Here is a 24,404-nt window from a genome sequence, read left to right as displayed (position 1 = left end):
CTCGGGGTCAATGCTAGGCATTTCGTAAGGTGTCCAGGCGAACACCTTAATGTTGGTTCTTAGAAAATTTTCCAGTTCTCTTTCCTCTTCTTCGGCTAAGCCTGAGCCGAGAAGAAAGAAGCGTTCTTCGTCGCCCTCCTGGACAAGGATTTTCTTTAGTGTCTCTTCACTCTTTTCGGTTGGCTCCTTGCCGACATCATCTAGGACCTCCATGTCCTCATCTTCAATCTCTGCCTCTTTTGGCTCTCGAATGCTGCAAGTAGACTTCATTGCTGCCATGGAGCAATTTTTTGCCTGCAGTTGATCTCCTCTGACTTCTTCAATGCCATGTTCTGTTGGGAACCGTAGCAGTTGATGCAACGTTGAGGGAACTGCCCCATTGCATGCAACCATGGCCTTCCCAAGATGATATTGTACGGCGAGGGTATATCAATCATAATGAATTTCGTCTTGATTTTCTTCGTGCCGGCTTGAACTTCCAAGCTTGTTGCGCCCAATGGCCATGTCGGCGTTCCGTTGAAGCCGACCATCGGGCCATTCGATTGTTCCATGTCGTCTGGGTGAAGGCCCAACTCCTTGTAACATCTAACATACATGATGCCACAAGAGTTGCCTTGATCTATCAGGATGCGTTTCACTTGGCATTCCCCAACCTGGAGGGATACTACCAAGGCATCATTATGCGGATGTTGAACCAACTCCAGGTCGGCTTTAGTAAAGGCTATCACTGGCCCTTGGCCCTCTACTTGTCGATGTCTTTTTTCCCCGATTTGGTAGACATGCTGTAAATACCTTACCCGCTGGGTCTCTCCTCTGACTTCGTTCTCATTGACCCTTGAGTGGATCACATTAACCACCCTTGGTCCTCCTGCCTGTGGTTGTTGTGCTGGGAGAGGCGGAGCTGCAAGTGCTTGAGGCAATCTTGCCTGTTCTTCTCTTGTCCTGGCCTCATCAACAAGGTCCCTCAGATGGCCTTGCCTTACCAAGTCTTCTAAGTGTGCTTTTTAGGGCTCTGCAACCCTGAGTTGGGTGCCCTTCCTCATTGTGGTAAGCACAGCACCTACCAACGTTTCTTCCCATAAATTCCCCTGGCGCTCTTGCCGGTGTCCTGAAATAGGGTTGGTTTTGTATTTGATCCAGGACTTTATGGATAAGGATTCGGAACACCGTCGTCACTGCCTGTTTACCCTTCAATTCTGTTTCTTGTTTGGTCGGCCCATTGTTACTTCAGCCTTGCTTCGGCGAGCCGTTTCCCTTCTCCTACTTTATCTCTTTGTTTCCTGATGTATCTTCCTCGGCTCTGGCGTACTTCTCGATTCTTGCCATGAGTTCTTCCATACTTTTTGGCAGTGTTTTTGCCAAAGACTTCCGTAGTGGCCAGTCATCTTTCAGGCCGTTTTTGAAAGACACGACCGCCACTTCTTGGTTACATTCGGGTATTCGATTGAACACCTCGTAGTACCTCTTTGCGTAGGCCCTAAGGCCTTCTTTCTTGGTGATTCTTAAGGCCATCAAGGCGTCGACCCTCAAGGGCTGTAGTTTGTTTGTCACAAACCTGGCCACAAATATCTCGGCCAGGCCTTCCCACGTCTTCACGCTTCCCTTCGGTAGCTTGTGGAACCAATCGGATGCAATTTCCCCAAAGGATGAGGGAAATACTTTGCAGAACAACGGCTCGTTCCCACTGTATAATGCCATTGAGTTCAGGTATAGTCCAACATGAAAGTTGGGGTCTGACTTACCATCATAAATTTGGAACCTTGGCATACTGAATCTCTTTGGTGCTTCAAATTTGTCCAGTTCCACCGAGAATGGTGTTCTCGGCTTAACTGGGGAAGTCACTTCGGCTTCAACATTCTGCTGCCTCCTTTTGAGGTAATCCCTCAAGTCTTCCTTACTACTACCCGGAGCTCGGCTATCTCTGGACTTCAATCTTTTTGGCACACTACTTTCGGCCTCGTGATAGGCCCGTTTCGATCTTTCTCCATGGGTTGTGTCAAAGCAGAGTGCTTGCCCTTGAACATGCCGATGTTCTTTGGGCCCTGGATCCTTCATGTGATGTGTCATTCGGGACTCTTCTTGCCTCGGCTCCTCTCGTTCGACTTCCCTGGAAGGTCGGTGAGAGTGCCTTCTGCTCCTGGTGTGCTGAGGGACTTCGGGGATTGTTGTCCTTCCTCCCTTCTGGGTATTGGTTGCTGGTATCGGCGTGTCCTGCAGCGGGTATGGTGGCTGCATGACATTATTTTGCTTCATGAAGTTGACGACCGACTGTAGGTCCGCCAACTTGTTTGCCAAGTCTTTTACTTCCTCATCCCTCCGTAGGCACCTATCCCTCCATACCTGAAGGTTATCTTCGTTATAGTATTTGCCTTGGTCTGTCTTCTTTGAAGTGTTGCCCTCCTGGCCGACGTCTTTCTCTCCGTGGCCTTGGCCATGAGTTTCTGTGTTGTGGTTGTCTCCTTCAAAGTCAAGATCAATTGGTCTGCCACTCACAGCAGGAGTGTCGCCCCCAATGTTTTCCCTCTGTCCGTTACTGGCCATCTATTCTTCTAAGATTCCCACAGACGGCGCCAAATTGTGTGGGTAATTTTCTGACCACACTGCCCGCCTAGTAATTAGCTGGAGAGCACCGGCAGAATAGATGGCTTCAGCAAACCTGTAACAGAAAGAAAAGGCTCCGGCGGTGGCTCTTCCACCCGGGGGCACTCCGACGATCAAGTTAGTATATCTCTCAAAGATAATCAAGTGCTAAACTCAGAAGCTTGAGTATAAAACTGTGTACTTTAGACCCACGGGGGTGCCTCTCTTTTATAGTTTACTCAATCCAAGTCCTACTAGAAGCCTGACTTCTATGGACTCCAATTCAATACTGACTTTGGACTCTTCAAGAGATAAAGATAAACTCCCTAAGAGCTTTATCCTTATCTTTAGTAAAGTCTTCTCTTTTCTCTAGGACTCATGTCCCTTATCCGCTTATCTTGGATTCCGATATCTTCGGAGATAACCTCGGCCTTGCCAAGATAACCTCGGCATAACTACCACAACACGTGGCACCTCGGCTGACACGTCGGTGTCACCATGCCACGTGTTGGTATACAAAAAATACATCCCCACAAAAACTAATCCATATTTTATTAAAATTTCATACATACACATGTATATACATATGGTTGCCATGGTTCTTGACAAAAATTTTGGGTTAGCAAGAGTGTGAAAATAAAAATTCTACTCAAACGCTCCAAATCTAGCTTCTACTCATACAAAAGAATTTTATGTATATAGAATATTGCATATTTAAAAAATTACTAAAAATTATTTAGAAAAACAAATTAATAATCTACATTTATTATGAGTGCGACTCTAATTGCACTAACTATATATATTTATACTAAACATTCATTTTGGGAATAAGATTCAGGATAAATTTTCATAATCCATAGTGTTTTTATTCCGTCTATCTATGTATAAGAAATGGATACAAAATTTTGAGAAAACGCTTTGTTTGATTTCAGGAATTTGCAAATTTAAATACTTACAGAAAGCACTGCGAATATGGAGAGGAGAAGGAGATGAAACTCCATTAAAGTTGACAATCTTTGACAGAACTATGAAATGTAAGAGAGAGGCTTGGATGGAAACCAGAGAAACAGGCTGCATTATTTATAGGGAAACTCTACCATATGTACCCTTAGGCTATGTTTGTTTAGACGGATATGTGTGTGGGATTTGACTAATAATCTAATAAAATTATTAATCTAATGTTTGGTTAAAAAATTGAAGTACGGACTAACAATTCATCCGAATATAGTATCTCACATATGATGGACTATTCAATCCCACATAGAGATGGGATATAAATTAGAAGACTAAAGCCAAAGTTTAGACTAACTTATCAAATGACCATAATAAAGGTATTATGGTCCATGTCCTATCCATTTCAATCCCCTTAAACAAATATTGAATTGGATAATATTTTGTTAATCCTTCCTTATAATCCTAACTCAATCCAAACATAGGATATGATATACAATCCAAATGAATTTGTAGTCCTAGAACTATTAGTCATGGAAATGTTAATCTAACCTAATCTAGTCCGTCCAAACAAACATGGTCTTAGAGCATCTCCAATAATTTAGTAAAAATGATATCTAATTTATTTATTAAATTTGTATCAAATCAAGCTTTCATTAAATACGTCATCAAATTTTTAACAATTTATTTTTTACTTAAATTTGATAAAATTGTTAAAAGATTGAAGGATTGAAGATCAATTTTTTCTACCATAATTGATTAAAGGAGATTTTTGAGATTTATATATGTTTAAAAATATCGAATTCTCATCCTTAGGGTGAACTAAAATCAAATCAACTTTTTAATCTAAATTGTTAAACAAATTTGATAAAAAAAAAAACCAAAAAAATGAAAAGTTGAAGGTGCTCTTAGAGGTGCTTATTGTATGCACCTTGATAAATATTTTTTGGTGAATGTTATGAATCTATGCAATTTTTCACAATAATTTGTGATTTTTAAAGTGAAGTTATAACAACGTGTGATACAATTAGTTTTTTTGGGTGGAGTGTTATAGTTTTTTCATTGAAATGTTACTCTGCAATATTACATTTCAAATTATTTTGAAGAAAAAAAATAATATTACCATAAAAATACGTGATTATATCATAAATAATTATAATCTTGCTTCAAATATCACAAGTTGTCTTAATTCTACTAGAAAATTATATAATATTTGCCACAAAGATTTGTAATATTTATTGAAAAAACACGTTGGGTTCGTTTGGTATGTAAATTGACTTTTTGGCTATTTTAGCCCCAAGCTAAAATAGCCTCATTTGCGATGAGTTTTTTGACTTTTTTATTTTATTTTATAAATTTTGTAAGATAAAAAATAAAATAATTATGAATTGATGTGACCATTTTTAACTTGGGGACTAAAAAACTTATTTTTTCTTTTTGTGAGTAAAATAACCCCAAACTCACCCAAACTTTCATGCCAAATAGCTACATAATAAGGCATATACCCTAGCATAGCATAAGGCCGCAAAGAAACCGAGTTGAGTCAAATTGTATTTTGTTTAAGATTAACTTAAAAACTTACCGAATTTCAAAATTTATTCAAACAAGTCAATCTCCAATGAGTTTTTAATCGACTAAACACGAATCGAACTCAAATAATTTAATATATTGTTTAAACTTGATTTAAAAACTTAACGGATTTTAAAATATATTCAAATTTGACTTCCGTACATGTAGCTAGCCTTCAACGCTAGGCAAAATGTATTCAATCATTAGGATCATTTCCCTCCATCTTTGTTGTTGACGTGACATTCTATAAGATTAATAGTATTTGGATAAATAGCTAAAATAAAGAGCATGGTTGGAGTAAAACATAAAACAGTTGATAGGCAAAATAAAATATATACTTTATAATAATATTCAGATAGGTAAAATGCCTACTACCGTTGGAGATGCTCTAACAAGCTACTTTTGAATGATCCTTCAATAAATAGAATACAAATTAAAGCTCAATTTGGGAACTTAACTAAAAGTCAAAAGTTAGCTTTTAATTTATTTTGAGTTACATCACCTCTTTATTTTTTTACACATTTTTTTTTAAAAAAATTAAAAAAAATCAAAAAACTAATTTTTAACCAACTTTTCAAAACAATCCTAAGATTTTATTTGGAAACATGCTAAAGTAATAAAAATTTTAATATAAAAAATAAACTCATTCTCTCTAATTTTTTTATATATTTTTTTTATAAAAAAATAATTTAAAACAAAAATTCTCAGGCGGCTGGAGAGCCTAGAGAGGGAGGGGGGCCGAAACGCGCACCGGCTACAAAATTTTGAGGCCCCTCTCCTGCATCCAACACCCCCAATGTGAAGAGGCCTGTCTCGGACCCTACTGGAAATGATTCTTTGTCATTTATGATGAGGCTACACAACCCTAATTGGAAAAACTCTGAGCTTTTGTAGAAAAAATATTAAGTAATCTTGAAACACTATATATGTATTTATAACTTTTTATTAATCATCATACATTATATTGGATATACTTCCATAATCTGATAAAGTTGTATTTTATATTTGTTACATTTTGTTATGATCTTGGTAGTGGTTATCACCTTTCTGTACTTATCTATAGTCATGTAAATTGATGTTATATATATGTGGATAAACATAAGCTCTGTGTGGTCAATTTTAGTAAATAACTTTTGATTAATTACGTTTCTGATATGGTATCAGAGGCCACTGTTGTTTCTAACCCCACCTTATCCTCTGCTTCATGTCCCTCAAGCTCACCTCCACCAATTACTTGTACTGGAAAACACAGCTCACTCCATTTTTGCGTGGTCACGAGCTTCTTTGGGTATGTTGATGGCACTTTTCCTTGTCCTCATCCACCATATCTACTGATGGATCCTCCTCTCCTCAACCAAATCCTGCTCATCATTCCTGGGTTCATCAAGATCAAATGTTAATATCTCTAGAATACCACATGAACATACTCTAAGAGCACTCAATATACTTGCCTTAATAATGCTCAATTTGATTTATTAGAGTGAGATATGATGGTAATTTTTTATGTTTTTTCATAGAATGATTATTGGAGGAATAACATATCAATGGGTATTAAAAAATTTCAGATTAATGATAAATTTTACATATTTTAATTATTAAGTATATAAACTTTTTCATGTGTTAGTAATTATTTTTTTTAAAGTACAACTGATTTGTATTTTTCCCATGATTATTCCCTTAAAATAGTAAAAGATAATTTTATTTGTAATGTATTTGTCATTATTTTTTTTACTCTCATTAAAATGAGAATGAAAATTTTGATAAAAAGATCATTCTGTTCCACTTCATTCTAGTAAACAAAATACTATCTAAATTATATGTGTCATTTTAAATTGAGAAATTTAGCTATAAACCCCCTTTACCTTCCTTTCATTGTTAAAAGGACTAAGAAAAAAATTATACTTTCTAAACCCCTTCATAATTATAAAGTCTTGCATAAATGACAAAATTTATTATTTAAATATTTTATCAGACTATTATACCTCTCAACTAGATCTTCTCACCTTCTCCGTCTCTCTCTTCATCCGCTCTACCAAGATCAGCGACGGACATCACAGATTTCACGCCCGGTAGTGGTGATGGATCTAGATCTGGAACCAACATATTTAGATCTCACAGTTGAGCAGAAGCAACGACAGATCTAGATTTTCGATTCAGCAGCAAAGGTAACGTTGAAGATGACGACCTAGTTGACAGCAGCTTCAATCCCCGTCGGCTTCTCGAGGTTATGCTGTTGCGTACGGCGGTGTCGACGTGAAGAATGCTTCGATGGAGGTGAGGCCGGAGTTTGAATACGGTTACGATGCTAATGTGGTGAAAGGTTTGGAGTTTGATGTGGTGAAATAGTGAAGAAAACGACAACTGAACTTGTGACGAAAGTTCTATCCCAATCCGCAGCACAGAGTTCGCGTAGTCTCTGGATTTCTCTACGGCTGTAAGAAGAACAAGAATATATATATATATGTGTGTGTATGAGTGTTGTTGAACACATGTATTCTTTTCATTGAGATTTGTGATTGTTGATCGAGTTTTTGAAGTTTTTCTTCTTAATTAAATATGTTGATTTGTTAATTAATTTGTTTTGTTTTTGTTTTTTATTTTTTTGTTATGATTATTTATTTTTGTTGTTTTTGATCTAATTTCATTTGATAGAACTAGAGTGAAATTTTACTCTGGTTCTATTGCTCTGTTTTTTGTTTCAGATAATGAGAGTAAAATTTTACTCTAATTCTCTCAAACAAAAAACAGAGCAATAGAACCAGAGGTGGTCATTGCCAAACACCTTTAGCCACCACAAACATTGCCTTCGCTTTTTTACTTTTGTGTAGAGTAACATTTTACTTTTAGCTTCAGAGTCTCATAGTTTACTCGTTTTTCAGAGTAAAATTTTACTAGAGTAAAATTTTACTTTTAGTTTCAGAGTCTCACAGTTTACTCATTTTTCAAAGTAAAATTTTACTTTTATACAGAGTAAAATTTTACTTTTGTGTATAGTCTAACATTTTACTAGTTTTTCAGAGTAAAATTTTACTTTTATACAGAGTAAAATTATACTTTTAGTTTCAGAGTGTAACATTTTACTCTTATTCAGAGTAAAATTTTACTTTTATACAGAGTAAAATTTCACTCTGAAATATACAGTGAAGATGGCTTAATAGGAGAGCTGATAGATATGAGGGTAATATAGTAAAAGAAACAAGTTTTAAAATATTAGGGAGTTTTGAAAGTACTTATATAATTCTTATCCTTTTGAAAGACAAATTAAATAGTGAGGGGGCTATTACTAAATCCACCTTTTAAATTTAGCTCAATTCAACATCAAATCCAGTCTTAAACAAGCTTCTAAATTCCAAGTTTGTCTATTTAATCCAATAGATATGAACTATTAATTTTTATTTTTATTTATTTATTTTTGTCTTGAAAGAGTATAAATTTTTTTAGACTATTTTAATAATTATTTAAATTTAAAATAATGATAAAATTGAATTCTAAAATAAATATGATTTTTTAATAAATGTTCTAATTTAAGCATATATATACTTTTATTATTATTATTATTTTTAGTTCATTTTGTAACTAAATAATATAAATTTTAAATTTTATAAATATATGGTGTGGTGTGGTCTAAAATTATTTATCTCAAGCTCACTAACTAGGCTCAAAATTTCATATGGGCTAAATAATTTTTTCCCAAGCAGTACAAATATCAAGATCGGTTGGGCGAGTCATGGACCCATGACTGCCCCTATTTAAGTCAATTTATTTAGTTTAAAAAATATTGACTAATGATATTTTTATTGCTTTTTATATTGTGAATCACTTATAAGTAATTTTTTTTTATGATTTTAATTGTTTAGGTTATTGGCTTTAAAAACTTACAATAAATTATAAATCTATTTAGTAAAATTTTTAATAATTTGTAAAAATATTAAACATGTTTGATTAAATAAGCTATTATATATATATATATATATATAAATATATTTGTTGTGCAAATATCCAGAATGCCCTCAAAATTTATAATTATGACAAAAGAGATAGAGTTTTATGTCCATATATATTTAAGAATTCGAAAAAATTAAAAAAGATTACAAAGTGTGCCTTAATAAAATCCTATTTTTTTGGTCAAAGTAAGATGAAAAGTTAACTACTTTAATTTAAGGAGAAATTACAAACACATCTTCTGAAGTTTACTTAAATTATAAATTACTTTCTATGGTTCTAAAAATTATATTATGCATCTTAAGATTTTTAATTTTATAATAAATAGGACATTTTATTAATAAATCATCAAATTATTTAATAGTTTTTAATAATGTTAAAATTTTATTTTAATTAATAATTCAGATAATTTTCTTATTATATAGGTGAACAGTTAGAAATTTCATTTTTTTAATTAATTATGTTAAATAAAAAATTTTGATAGGAAGATATTTGTAATTTTTCAAATAACAAAAAACAATTCGTATTTTTAACAAATCTCAAGGAGTGTATTGTAATTTACTCTTAATTTAAAATTACAACCAAATGCCATTAATTGGCTTTTTAAAACTAAAGTTTTGTTTGGCATTGGCTACGGTAGCCAACTTTTTTGTATTGGAACTTTTTTAGTCAAACTTTTTTAGTCTCGTTTGGTTTTTGTTTTAGAATTTTTTTGATTTTTGTAAGAGAAAAAGTGTAATGATTATGGTTTAGATGTGACATTTTATCTTATTGATTTATATAATATATTTTGTCTTTTTGTATTTTTTTAGTTCCAAAATATTTACCAAACGAGGACTACATAAACTAAATTAGTTGACTTACAAATATTACAAAAAGCGATATATATATATCATAGCTTATATGATAAATAAGTTACTTAAATAGGACTTATACTATGATAAATAAGTTACTTAAATAGGACTTATAGTTTATGTGATAAAAAGAAAAAAAAGTGATATGTATATACATATATTTTCTTATAATTTGTAATTTTATGAACGTAATATAATGAGTTGGATGAGACTTGAACCATGACCCCCAATTGGACACACTTTTATCAATTAAACAAGACATAATATATATAATTTTAATCTAAAATTAAAATTTATATTTTATAAATTTAACAAGCACACCACTAGCACAAAATGTATATTTTGTAAATCTATATCAGTCTTTACCTCCTTGCAAAAAAATGCTTGGTAGCTCGAAAAGGAGGGGCTCGAATAGCCCGAATGGGTGTTCACCGGACGTCCACCCGAATGACCAGGTGTAAACTTGTCTACCGCGGTTGTCACCTTTGTCGACCGCGACTATCAGTCTTCTCGCCGGACGACCGATAAGATGAATTTCGAGCTATTCAGGCCAAGCTCAAATTTAGGCTACCGAACAGTGCTCATCTCCTTGTGCCCTTTCCTATATCACTATTCCTTATCTCTTTTCCTTTCTTTTCTTTTCCTTTCCTTATGTCTTTTCCTTATAAAGCGGCAATGTAATGAATAGTGTTTTTTTAGTCCCTTGTTAAATTTACGTAAATTTTAACAAGTATACGTAAATTATCTTATAAAATTGTGTAAGTTTTCATATATATATGTGAGAACTTACGTAATTGTAACGCCCTCAAAATAAACCCATAAACATACAATCGTGATACAAGAAAGAGATATCATATTCCCAACATCAGAGTATTCTTACAAGAGAGATTTCATATTGACAACAAAAGTAAATGCCCTATAGGCTTACAACTTTCCAAGTCAACACTTGGGTCCAACAAAAGTAGAATCCTAACTCTTTACACAAAAATAAGCACTTGGCTTGATATACATGTAATACAAAAAGATAATCACAAAGATCTCTTAGCCTCTAAGCCTCCCAAGCTACGTCCTTGGAGGTAACATGTCACCTGCACCTGAAAATGATGTCCCATATAGAATGAGCCAACGCCCAGTAGAGATATGCTAAACATAATATGAGCAATAACTAAAACATTAGCATTTGATAAATGTTTAACTCATATAAATCAACTTATGACACATGTCAATTTCATGACAAATATGCACATGTTTCATTCCTCTTTCCTTTACTTAACCAATTCTTTTCATAAACATGGCTCAGAACCTGGCCAAACAATTAAATGAGACTACATCCCATACCAACAGTGCTTCAATTTCAAATGAGATAACAACTCATATCAACAATACTTCAATTTCAAATGAGATAACAACTTATATAAAAAAACACTTCCATGCTTCAATTAATACACATATTTGTTGTATTAATGGAGTCCATCCCCTATCTCCTCCCAAACATCCGGTTTAGGAGTCTATCCTCTATCTCTTCCCAAACAACATACATATACGATGTATTAAACATTTATCATATAAAATGATCAAGCAAAGCACATATTCAATGTGTTATTCCATCCATTATATTCAATGACATGCTCAATTGATTAGTCTCAATTCACCTAATCATTATGCTGTGTCTACAACAATCAAGACTATTCTCCACCGATAGCCCAAAACAATTATTTCTAAACAGATAATAATTACATCCAACAGATAAATTATTAATATTTTCAAAGGTGGGTGATTAATAAATCCAACTCCAACATTCAATCTCATAATAAGCCAATTTCATTATTTCCAACCCAATTCCATATTTCCATACCTTTCCCAAATTAATTATACAAACTAGTTCATAATAATAAATTAGGGCTTTTCTTCCCCTTTCTCAACATTGACCCCAAAGGTTCAAATATTAACAATAAACATCAATAACCTCTTTTAAGATCCAAAACACACATGTATTGGTCAAAAGAACAAAACCCCTCTTTTCAATATTTCAAATCTCAAACCCTAATCTCCCCAAATCAAACCATTTATACAAAGTGCCCAACATCTATGTTAAAGCTCATAAAAATGAGTAGTTATCCCTACCTCAAATGGAGAGACAAAATGGAGAAGATGATGAAACTCGAAATGCTCCAAACCCAAAGATTTTCGGATTGATATGTAGTCCACACGAAGCTTTACACTTTATGCAAAGGGACTATGGTAGAAGATCACTCAAACTAAATGATTTCTTAGAGAGAAGTTGTAGTCTAGAGTGAGAAGCTCTCAAGTTTGGGTTTTGAAAAGTTAGAATGGCCCAAAAAGAATGATCCAAAAAGCTATTTTCGGACTGATATACAAACAGGTCCGCTCGAGCGTGGAACGCCTCGCTCGAGCGTCAGACACAGACTCACGCTCGAGCGTGAAAAGTGCCGCTCGAGCGTCAAATGCACACTTCCAAAAGTTTTGCAGACGAAGGTCCCCGCTCGAGCGTGAAAGTGGACGCTCGAGCGTCCGATGACCTGCAGAACAAAATACTGAGAGATGAATAATCCCACTCGAGCGTTAAAATCCCCGCTCGAGCGGAGGAACAAAAGCAAAGGGCCCGCTCGAGCGTCAAAAGCCCCGCTCGAGCGTAAAGGCCAAAATCTGGGCATAAACTCTTGGTTTCTAAGCACCACCAACCTGTTTCAAGCCTACTCAACACAACCCAAGACATCAAATACAAAGAGTAAAGGGCGGAAACGGGAATAAGACCACAACACATCCACGGAACCGAGTCTGGAATACAATAAACAAGGAAGGGAAAATCGGGATCGCTATAACCTCCACCCCTTAAAGAATTTCGTCCCCGAAATCTGATAAATAAGTTTTAAAAATATGATTTCTCAATTCTCAACAATATTTCAATTCAGTATTCATCGAATTGACTCATTACCGGTCATTCCATCTCTTTTCAAGTGGCAAATTACAACATATGTTACAACATGCATCATTAACATGCATTCCCTTGAAATTCACAAATTTCAACACAAGTTTTCCACAGTTCAATTACATATTCAATGCCAACAATATGCTTGCATTTCTAAAACAGAATTAACATATGCAATGTTAAAATAAACTTCTATTTCCGAACCATATTCAATGGCTATAACATTTCCATAATCTAAAACATATATAATATTTCCAGAATCCATTCACAAACAAAATTCCCAATACATGCTTAAACATTAATAAACAAGTCCGGGTATTTCCCACGGACCTCTAACTCACGTTCCCAAGTGGCTTCTTCTACTCCGTGATGCTTCCACAAAACCTTCACCAAAGGTATCGTCTTGCCTCGCAAGACCTGATCTCGCCTATCCAAGGCCCATACCGGTCTCTCCTCATACGAGGCATCCTCATCTACCTCTAAGTCGGTCCAATCCAATACATGCGACGGATCCGACTTGTACTTCCGAAGCATACTAACATGAAACACGTCATGCACCTCGGACAACTATGGCGGTAAAGCTAAACGGTATGTAACCTCCCCAATCCTCTCAAGGATCTCAAAGGGACCAATAAACCGAGCGGATAACTTCTCACTCTTCCCAAACCTCATCAAACCCCGTCTAGGTGATATTTTAAGAAAGACATGATCACCCGTCTCAAATGCCAAAGGCCTTCTCCTACGGTCAGCATAACTGTTTTGATGACTCTGGGCTGTAACAAGTCTCTTACGGATAAGCTCAACTTTCTCTGTCGTTTCTCGCACCAACTCCGGGCCCAACAAAAATGCATCACCCACCTCGGCCCAACACACTGGAGACCTACACGGTTGGCTATACAAGGCCTCAAACGGTGCCATACCAATACTCGATTGGAAACTGTTGTTGTAGGCGAACTCCACTAAGGAAAAGTGCCTCTCCCACGACCCACTAAAGTCAAGGACACAACCTTAAAGCATATCCTCAAAGATCTGAATAGTACGCTCAGATTGCCTGTCAGTCTGAGGATGATAAGCCATGCTAAAGGTCAATCTAGTGCCCAAGGCACTCTGCAAACTCTACTACAACCTAGCAGTAAAATGCGGATCTCTATCTAAGACGATCGACACTGGGACCCCGTGCAACCTCACTATGTCCTGCACGTACAAGTCGGTAAAATGATCTACCGAATCTTTCACGCGCATAGGGATAAAGTGCGCCGACTTAGTCAATCGGTCTACAACCACCCAAATAGCATCACTACCCCGCTGAGTCCTCGAAAGACCTACAACGAAGTCCATAGTGACATGCTCCCACTTCCACTCGGCAATAGGCAAGGGTTGCAACAAACCCGCTGGCCTCTGATGTTCGGCCTTCACTTGCTGACAAGTAATGCACTTAGACACAAAAACTGCCATATCTTTCTTCATACCCCGCTACCAAAACTGGCGACCCAAGTCACGATACATCATAGTGCCTCCTAGATGCACCACAAGGCGTGAATGGTGAAACTCTCGGAGTACCTCCTCTCGGCAAGACTCCGGCACAAACAGACGATCTCGGTATCTCACACTCAAGTCAGGATACACAGTCAAACCCTTCTAAACCTTCCCACTAGAGATCTTCTCTTGGAGGGATTCTACCTCAAGGTCACTCCCCTGTGCCTCTAACACTTGACTCACAAGTGTAGGCTGCAGACTCAGTAGATTCGCCCAGAAGCAAATCAAACTCACCAAGTGCACCCAACATCTCCCACTCTCGAATGGCTATACAAGCTATATCACTAATGGATTTCCTACTAAGGGCATCGGCCACAACATTGGCCTTCCCCGGATGATAATGCAACTCGAAGTCGTAATCCTCAATAAACTCCATCCACCTCTTCTGCCTCAAATTCAAGTCTTTCTGCGTAAACAGATACTTCAGACTCTTATGATCCGAGAACACCACGAATCTCTCACTATAAAGGTAGTGCCTCTAAATCTTCAAGGCAAAAATCACAGCTGCTAACTCTAGGTCATGTGTAGGGTAATTCCTCTCGTGTATTTTCAACTGCCGCGAGCTATAGGCTACCACTTTCCCTTCTTGAATCAACACACAACCCAAACCCTCTCGTGAAGCATCACAGTACACCGCATAATCCAAACCCTTCTTCGGTATAATCAACACTGGAGCGGTGGTAAGTCTAACTTTTAACTCTTGGAACGACTTTTCACAAGTCTCACTCCACACAAACTTGACCCATTTCCGTGTCAATCTAGTCAAAGGCGAAGCTAGCCTGGAGAAATCTTTCACAAACCGGCGATAATACCCAGTTAATCCCAAAAAATTGCAGATCTCAAAAACACTCTTAGGCTGTGTCTAATCTTGCACTGCCTCTATCTTGGGTGTATCAATAGACACCCCTTCCCCGAAAATGACATGGCCTAAGAACTTAACCTCTTTTAGCCAGAACTCACACTTTCCAAACTTAGCATATAACTTATGGGCTCTAAGCAACTCAAGCACCACTCTCAAGTGTTCCTCGTTCTCCTCCACAGAAGGTGTATAAATTAGGATGTCGTCTACAAAAACGACCACAAAGCGATCTAAGAACTCCCGGAAGATCCAGTTCATCAAGTTTATAAACACTGCCGGTGCATTGGTAAGCCCAAAAGGCATCACCAGAAACTCATAGTGGCCGTACCGCGTACAGAATGCCGTCTTCAGAATATCCTCCTCCCTGATCCCCCAAAAAATAGAAACAATCCCCGCTCAAGGTACATATAGTGACCTTCTGGCGGTAACAATCAATAACTGCCCGGTATGACGATAACCAGTCCATACCCAAAATCACATTGAAACCCGACATAGCCATAACTACAAAAGAAAATGGAAGCCGGCGGTCGGCGACCTCAATATCACAGCCCCGACACCCTTGTTTCAAAATCAACTCACTCTCAACAGGTGATACAACACAAATAGGAGAAGCTAACTGTGCTAACTCCAACCCCAAAATAGATGCAAATGCAGCAGATATAAAAGAATGTGATGCACCCGTATCAATCAACACATTGGTAACCGAGTTGCAAAACAAAAAGGTACCTCTCACAACAGATGGAGCCGGTACAAGATCCTGCGAGGTAACAGCATACTGTAGACGTCCCCGAACGCCCTGGGAGGAACGAGCTCCCGTTCCGTTCATTTGGGGTCACTACAGCTCAGGACTCTCAAATTGTCACGGTTCTAAATTTGAACCAAAGAGTCCAAATCCGGCAAATCGTTTTGAGAAACAGATTTTTGAAAAGAAGTGCCAAACATGGACTGCTTTGCCAGATACAGAGTCGCCACCTAAATATTTTTTAATGGGAAATTTAGGAAACCCTGACTCGGTGCCAAAGGCCACGTGTCCGTCATCACCAAAGTTGCCTCGGCTCGGGAACTTGGGTACGATTGGGGAAGGTCACTTCGTGAGCACCCCCGCTCGCCCGATCAAAGATCGGCCTCTACTAACCATGATATCTATTTTTGAAAACATTGTGCGTTCTTATTCCGGTTATTAGCCTAGGTTACTATGTGATGCGCACAGCATACAAGTATAGACTGGGTCGCCTGAATTGGAACAAAACATTTCATGTTTGTTTTTGAAAGATGGTTTGCTACTCGCAAGTAGGCTTAAAATGCAGATTTTGCCACCCTCGGGTGGGCTTAGAAAAGATGGTTTTGCCACTATCTAGTGGGCTTAAAACAAACATTTGATGATTTATTCCAATCTAAACAACCCAACCTTCACCCACAGGCATTCAAGCAGCTATATCACATAAGCAATTAGCCTCATGGTAAGCATGCTATTCATGGCAGTCATTCACACGCATGCAAGGATGCTAAAGCATAAAACTTACCGAGTACTCCAAGCCAAAATAGAAGCTCATTAGAAATCATGCATGAATCCTAAGTATACAGAAATGCCTAATGCAACACATGCAAAAATGCAAATTATAGCAGGCTCGGCTATTCTAAACATGGCATATGGAATGCTACAACTAACATGTATTCAACTTGGAATTGAAAATACAATGCAGTTACTATGATGCGCCGAGTCCGGTGCATGCAAAACAGATGAATGATGCAAACATGCTGTCATACTGTATGCTAATTGAAATATGCCCTAATCTAACCATCATAAGCAGGTAAATAAAAGGGAAGAAAGACGTGGGGTTGGAAGACATACATCACACTCACGCACACTTGTTACAACATTGCCCTCGCGCAGAGGGTCCGAATAAATAATACAGTCCCAAATGAAAGAATAGTACAGTCCAAATGTTACAGTCCAAATAATGTACAAATTCCTAATTAATTAAAAAATTAACTAAGAAAATAAATAAACTGGCATGCAAGCCAGGGACTGCCTTGATTCCATTCCGGATGATGAATGATGCATGCCCGGGTTGCCTTTGCGCGGAAATCCATGACGATGCCCCAATTAGCCTCTGTTTGCGCCTATTCTTGAAATGCGTGCCAAGCCTCGGAAGACCGCTGATTCTTGATTTGCTGCAACAGAGAGCAGGAAAGGGGCATGGCAATGTATTTTCACAGATATATGCATGCCTCGATCCTCGTGCCACGAATCACGCATATCGATGCATGATGGCCGAGGGGTCGAATTGTGCAATTCAATGTAGAATGAATGCACATGTAAACACAACAAGAACCTAACTCCATCATGGATAATCCGGAGTGTCGGTGACTGAGGGAATTGAGACACGTTCCGTCACTCGGAGTACGAAACGTACCTCGTTTCCCGTGCCCAGGCTAACTCCTATCCCGAACACGATGCAATATGCATGACATGCATGAAATGCAACTAAGATACAATCCTAACATACACAATGTTATGGAATGGCATACACGCTGCACAAGGTAATACATAACTGGGCATACGTAATGCAATAATGGGCTTACACCAACATGAGAGAGCCTCAGCCACACTCACATAGGAGGCCATCAGATGAAAACAAGACAACTCGAAATGCATGCACGCGTGCACGCAAACCGAGGACTGACCCTCAGGCACCGAAATGCCACTCTAATGAGACATGGCAAAGACATGGAATATGATATGCAAACATGCAAAAATTAGTAGCAAAATGAGGGGAAAAACAGCCCCGAAGCAAGGCGAAATGATACCCGATGCATGGAATTTCTCCTGAAACATGAATTTTGGCACATGAAATGGCCTATAGCTATGCAATGCATACATAATTTGAACATGAAGTATGAAGACATAAGCTAGGAAGTCTCAAGACAAGCATGTTCACAGTTTAAAGGATGACCAAACAGCAAACATAAATAGGGCAAAACTAGCATGCAAAAATGGCCCTAAATATGAGATAAAGAAGTAACTCACAGCTTCTGACCCCAAACAGGTTAGGGCCCTTCAACAGAGTTGAAGAGGGGCCCAAAACATGATCTTTTACAGTTTATGGAAAACCACAAAAACCAGCACAGGTATGACTAAACTCTCATGCAAGAAATGGGCCAAAAGATGGCCAAAGAAGCAAGTAGTGGTTTCTGGCCTTAAACACAAAGGGGCCCTTCAACAATGTTGAAGAGGGGCCAAAAATAATGCATTTTACAGTTGATGGCCGGACCCAAAAAAGTATGCAAATATGTCCAAAATGCTATGCAAAAATGAAGCTCAAAAGAGAGATATAACATGAAGTGCATAAAAGATGCCTCAAACCATGAAAGGCCCTTAATGAATCATGAATAATGGGCCAAAATAAGACTATTTTCAGTTTTGAAAAGAACCCAAAAACAGAAGCACAATGGGCTGCCAAATCATGCAAAAATGGGGACCAAAGAGGGGTATAATGACAAGTGGCACATGGAGGTCCCAAATAGTGATAAGTCCTTCTTCAATGTTGAAGAAGGGCTCAAAATAAGCCTATCTACAGTTTACATCATGCTCCAAAACAGATCACATATAGGCCAAAAATACTATGCAAGATAATGGCATTTAAGAAGGATAATGAAGCAAGTGCAAGATGGGGACCTCAAATGACAAAAGTCCCTTAATGAAACATGAAATAGAGCTCAAAAAAAATACTACTTTCAGTTATGGCCGGAGCTCAGATATACAAGAAAGAGAGGCTAAGAAATGCTGCAAAAAAGGAGCTAAAAAGAGGGAAATGGTAACTCACCCTTGAAGACCAAACTTTAGCAACTTCTTGGACCAAATTTGCTGCCTCCTAGCCTCTGAGAAGGCCTCCAAGCTGCTGTAAATGGAAGTGGTGGAGTGGTGCTAGGTGATGGTGTGAAAATGGGATAGGATTTGAGTGTTTTTTGAAGGAAAATGAGAGAGGGAGAGGGATCTAATGCAAGAGCTCTTAGGGAAATTTTTTGTAACCCTTAGGACAGAGCTGGCCAGCCAAGTATATGGACCAAAGAGGGGGGAAAAGGAGGGAAAGAAATGGGGGGAAAACAAGCCAAGTTTCCCCCCAAAAGTTGTCCCCCCCGGATAGAGATTTTTGGAGGGAAAAAAGTGTATAGCTGTAATATACATGTTGCAAGGATCATGGCCGGCCACTTTTTGGAGTTGCAAGTGGCTAGCTGGCCACCTCCCATGGCCGGCTGGCCAAGGGTCAAAAAGGTCAGGTGAGATTAATGGCCGGCCACCACAAATTGGTGTCCTCCCAGGAGCCCTCAACACAACCCTATGGTTCAAAATTGTCAACTGTAAAATAGGAGAGAGAATAGGCCATTTTTAGGAAGGGTTCAAAAGGGTCAGGTGGAATTACTGGCCGGCCACTAACTTTTAGGGTCCTCCCATGTGTGTACAACACAAATATGTGGTTAGAAGTTCAAGAAAATAGTCCAAGGGTGGTCAACATTGGCTCGGAAGTGAGAAAAACGGGCGTCGGAGGGCGCCGGAGGATATATAACTGGTTGCTGAAACAATTGCTGGCCTCCCACCCTTCTATGGCCTTCCTGGTGATGAAACAGAGGTACCTGCCAAAAATGAACGAAAACCGATGCAAAACGAATGTTCGGGGGCCAGAACACGCAGTTCGGAGCCTCGAAAATTGCCTGCTAAGCACCGAAAGTGGCACTCGACCACGAAGTGGGTCTCTCAGACCTCAGTGTCCCTCAAAAGGGAGTAAATAAGATGTATGCCAAAAACCGGAGTGATAGGAGATGGTTAAGCGGTCCCGAACCGAGGCACACGGCCAACGGCTCCGAAAAACCGGGAACCGGGCTCCGAAATGGGCAAAATGGCCTACAGCCTCAAAATGTAGCCCACGGCCATTGAGAGATGGTCTACGGGACCTCTCCCTCCCCTCAGGAAAAGAAACAGAGAAAACCGAGCCTGGTTCGCAAACCGAGGCAAAGCACAAAAGAGTCCGGAAGTCCGGAGGCAAGGCTCACGGCCAAGACTCTGAAACTTCTGAACGAGCACATTATGCAACATCACCAAGCGCTCAACTGGTGACGTCTGAGTCTCAAGGTCGGTCAAAAATGGGGTGTCTACCGTTGCCCCTCTTTGACAGAACTCGAAAGTCATAAGTGACGGGAGTGAATGTCAAAGCCCGGAGACGACCCATTTTTGACAAGGCCGAAGACTTAGACAAACATACAAGATAAACAGAGATGTGCCCGCAGGCATGCCCGCAGGCAAAGGGGGCAAAATGCAAATGATATGCACAGAGCCGGAGGTAACTCAATGATCATGCAAATGCAGCAAGCTGTAATGAAGCAAGTATTTGCAAATAGATGCAACAGTTTTAAGCAAGAATGCAAAGCAGCAACTACATTTCATGCAGCTAAGAATGCGGAGAATTGTTCAATTCTCGTCGCGTCTCACACGGAGAAGATATGATACCTGCGCGATTCGTCTGGTCACACCAGTCTCAAATGAACCGTACATACAATATCGTGCCTACAAAAGAGAGAAATTCAACAAGCACAATATGCTAACAACATATATTCAATGTGATTCCGAAAGTTTGACACACACAGTGCCGGCGAGTGAATGCATTGCGATGCGAGACAGGAATGTGCGTGACAATGCATGCTCAAGCACAGAGGTATGGCAATATCGAGAAACGTGCATAATAATGCAAGTATGCTCATGAGAATGCAAGTTATGTGCATGATAGTGCAAAACGAGCATAAATCAAGGTGCCCGTTTGTTACGAAATGACGAGCAAGGAAACGTGTGTTTCGGCGAAGGCGACTCGATTACTGCCTCCGATTCACTTCCTGGAAAGGCTACAACACATTCAAAAAGGATACATCTTTATTTTGATGAATGATGATAAGACACATGTCAGAACTTGAAGCTAGGGTTCCGGCGGAGCAATTTCGCGACCGAAAGTGCACTTTTCTTGAACTTTTTCAGGTCCCGGGAACTCCAATCTTCCTCAAAATTTGAAGAGAGCTAGGTGAGCATGTGGGAGACACGGCCGGCCAGTTATTTTCTCAAGGGGAGGCCGCCGGCCACTTTTTCAAAAAGAGAATAGCCGGCCGGCTAGAAAAGGTGGCCGGCCGGCCACCTGCCCAAATCCGCGGGCAATTTGGTCTTTTCACCTTCTTTCAATATATTCTCTCACCCATACACTTGGAGCTCATAACTTCAGCCGAGAGATCTTCTCCTCTTGCTTCCCAAACCATTTTTTTCCTCAGATCCGGGCTCTATACGCGTTTTCCAACGCCCCACCCAAGTTGTTTTCGCGAAAACGTTCAGTTTCAAGCACTTTGAAGCGATTAAATTTTGGTTTCGGGGCTTCTTTTCTCATTTTCGCCACTTGAGGTGAGTTTGTCTCAATATTTGGAAGATTTTCTCGGGAGTTGACTTTTGTTGACTTTTTCACTTCCCAAGGGTTGACTTTTGTTGACTTTTTTCAATTTTTGCTCATTTTTGCCCCTTTTGCAGATTTTCCGAAATGGTGGTTAATTTTCCTCATGGTGGAGGCTCTCCAGGTGCCGGGGATGATTTTGATGTCATGACTTTGCCTCCGAGGGTTCGACCCTTTATTCCCGAGAGGTATGCCCCGCCGACACATGTTCTTCACTGGGCCACTTTTCGTCACTTTACTGATTTTGATGATCGAGCACCCGGAGATCTACTTCTGCGAGAGCCATAACATCACCTCTCCTATGAGGCACGAGAGGTATTTTACTTTATTTTCTGCATTTTTCGTGCATTTTGTGCTTTTGCCATGCTTGAACACACAGTTTAGCCTATGACATAGTACTTTGTTTATATCTTGAACATGTAGCTTAAACACTTGAATTTTTGAACACTCGGCTCATTAATTGATTGCGAACGCACGGTACACATTAGTTAAGAAGTGAACACACGGCTCAAACACTGATTTGTCGAACACACAGCCCGAATTTGAAGGTGAACACACAGCACACACTGACTAAGAGTAGAACACGCAGCCCAAACTCTGATTTTCTGAACATGCAGCCCAAGTTGAAGGTGAACACACAGTCCACACTGATTGAGAGTAGAACACACAGCTCAAACTCTGATTTTCTGAACACGCAGTCCAAATTGATGGTGAACGCACAACCCACACTGATTGAGAGTAGAACACACAGCCCAAACTCTGATTTTCTGAACACGCAGCCCAAGTTGAAGGTGAACACACAGCCCACACTGATTGAGAGTAGAACACACAGCCCAAACTCTGATTTTCTGAACACGCAGCCCAAGTTGAAGGTGAACACACGGCCCACACTGATTGAGAGTAGAACACACAGCTCAAACTCTGATTTTCTGAACACGCAGTCCAAATTGATGGTGAACGCACAGCCCACACTGATTGAGAGTAGAACACACAGCCCAAACTTTGATTTTCTGAACACGCAGCCCAAATTGATGGTGAACGCACAGCCCACACTGATTGAGAGTAGAACACACAGCCCAAACTCTGATTTTCTGAACACGCAGCCCAAGTTGAAGGTGAACACACAGCCCACACTGATTGAGAGTAGAACACATAGCTCAAACTCTGATTTTCTGAACACGCAGTCCAAATTGATGGTGAACGCATAGCCCACACTGATTGAGAGTAGAACAAATAGCCCAAACTCTGATTTTCTGAACACGCAGCCCAAATTGATGGTGAACGCACAGTCCACACTGATTGAGAGTAGAACACACAACCCAAACTCTGATTTTCTGAACACGCAGCCCAAATTGATGGTGAACGCACAGCCCACACTGATTGAGAGTAGAACACACAGCCCAAACTCTGATTTTCTGAACACGCAGCCCAAGTTGAAGGTGAACACACAGCCCACACTGATTGAGAGTAGAACACACAGCCCAAACTCTGATTTTCTGAACACGCAGCCCAAGTTGAAGGTGAACACACAGCCCACACTGATTGAGAGTAGAACACACAGCCCAAACTCTGATTTTCTGAACACGCAGCCCAAGTTGAAGGTGAACACACAACCCACACTGATTGAGAGTAGAACACACAGCCCAAACTCTGATTTTCTAAACACGCAACCCAAATTGATGGTGAACGCACAGCCCACACTGATTGAGAGTAGAACACGTAGCCCAAACTCTGATTTTCTGAACACACGGCCCATTTACTTGCACACAGCTTATTTATTTCATTGGCACACAGTTCATTCATTTCATTGGCACATAGCTCGTTCATTTTTATACTGATACATGTATTCATTCTGAATGCAGGTTGGTTCTCACAATGTGCGGGGATATGGCTCCACCGCTGCTAGAGATTGGTATACTGAGCTCTCGGAGGCTGTTCGGGATTTAGTAGATCTGGCGGGGTTCGGGGCCTTCTGCATGGGATTATCGCGTTGTCCTACCAGGAGGACACTGATGGCCGCTCTAGTGGAGAGATGGTGGGACACCACCAACTTCTTTCATTTCTCCGCCACTGGGGATCTGACTATGACCCCGCTAGATTTTGCTGTGTTGACCGGCCTGGACATAGGAGGTTGGTCCATTCCTTATGACGAGGACATGGGCGAATGAGAGGCCGCTTGGATTCATTTGCTGGGGGCCCGCCCGCCTGTTGACAGGGCTTCCGGGAGAGTCCGGTACACTTGGTTCTCTTCCCATTTTCGGCGGGTGGAGATGGAGCCCGGGACCCCTGAGGAGACAGAGCAGTATGCCCGTGGTTTCCTTATGTTCCTCTTCGGGACTACTCTGTTCGCCGATAGGGGAAACACAGTTGGGCTGTACCTGTTGAGCGCTTTGGTTGACCTATCACAGGTCAGTCGGTACGACTGGGGTGGCGCCGGCCTGGCTACCCTTTACTGTTACATGAGCGCGACCTCCCGCGGGCAGGGAGACTTACTCGGCGGTTATTGGAGAGCCTGGGAGGTACTTTCTGTCCTCTTGATTTACATTTCTGCTCCTCATTACTTGTACATTGCACACACAACACACTTTACGGTCTGTATTTTGCCCTCAGCACTTTGTATTTACATTCTGCACTGCTTTTCTCAGTTATGGGTCTACGTCTATTTCCCGACGCTAGCCCCA

At 39.7% G+C, this 24,404-nt stretch overlaps 1 protein-coding gene across 1 annotated transcript in view; it reads right to left on the bottom strand.

The window, feature by feature from the left end:
- The window catches only part of LOC114267892 (BURP domain-containing protein 6), a 103,724-nt gene extending 100,046 nt beyond the window's left edge, over positions 1-3,678 (bottom strand). The window contains exon 1 of the mRNA XM_082875021.1: positions 3,537-3,678. Within this exon, the coding sequence (XP_082731147.1) occupies positions 3,537-3,581 (45 nt within the window). The 5' untranslated portion in view covers positions 3,582-3,678. The remainder of the gene's footprint in view (positions 1-3,536) is intronic.
- Between the last annotated feature and the right edge of the window lie 20,726 nt (positions 3,679-24,404).

The sequence above is a fragment of the Camellia sinensis genome, chromosome 6 (genome assembly GCF_055761805.1).
Source record: "Camellia sinensis isolate YWXY chromosome 6, ASM5576180v1, whole genome shotgun sequence".
Taxonomy (NCBI): domain Eukaryota; kingdom Viridiplantae; phylum Streptophyta; class Magnoliopsida; order Ericales; family Theaceae; genus Camellia; species Camellia sinensis.
The sequence above is the reverse complement of the archived record's forward strand: the minus strand, read 5'-3'. Positions and strand labels throughout refer to the sequence as shown.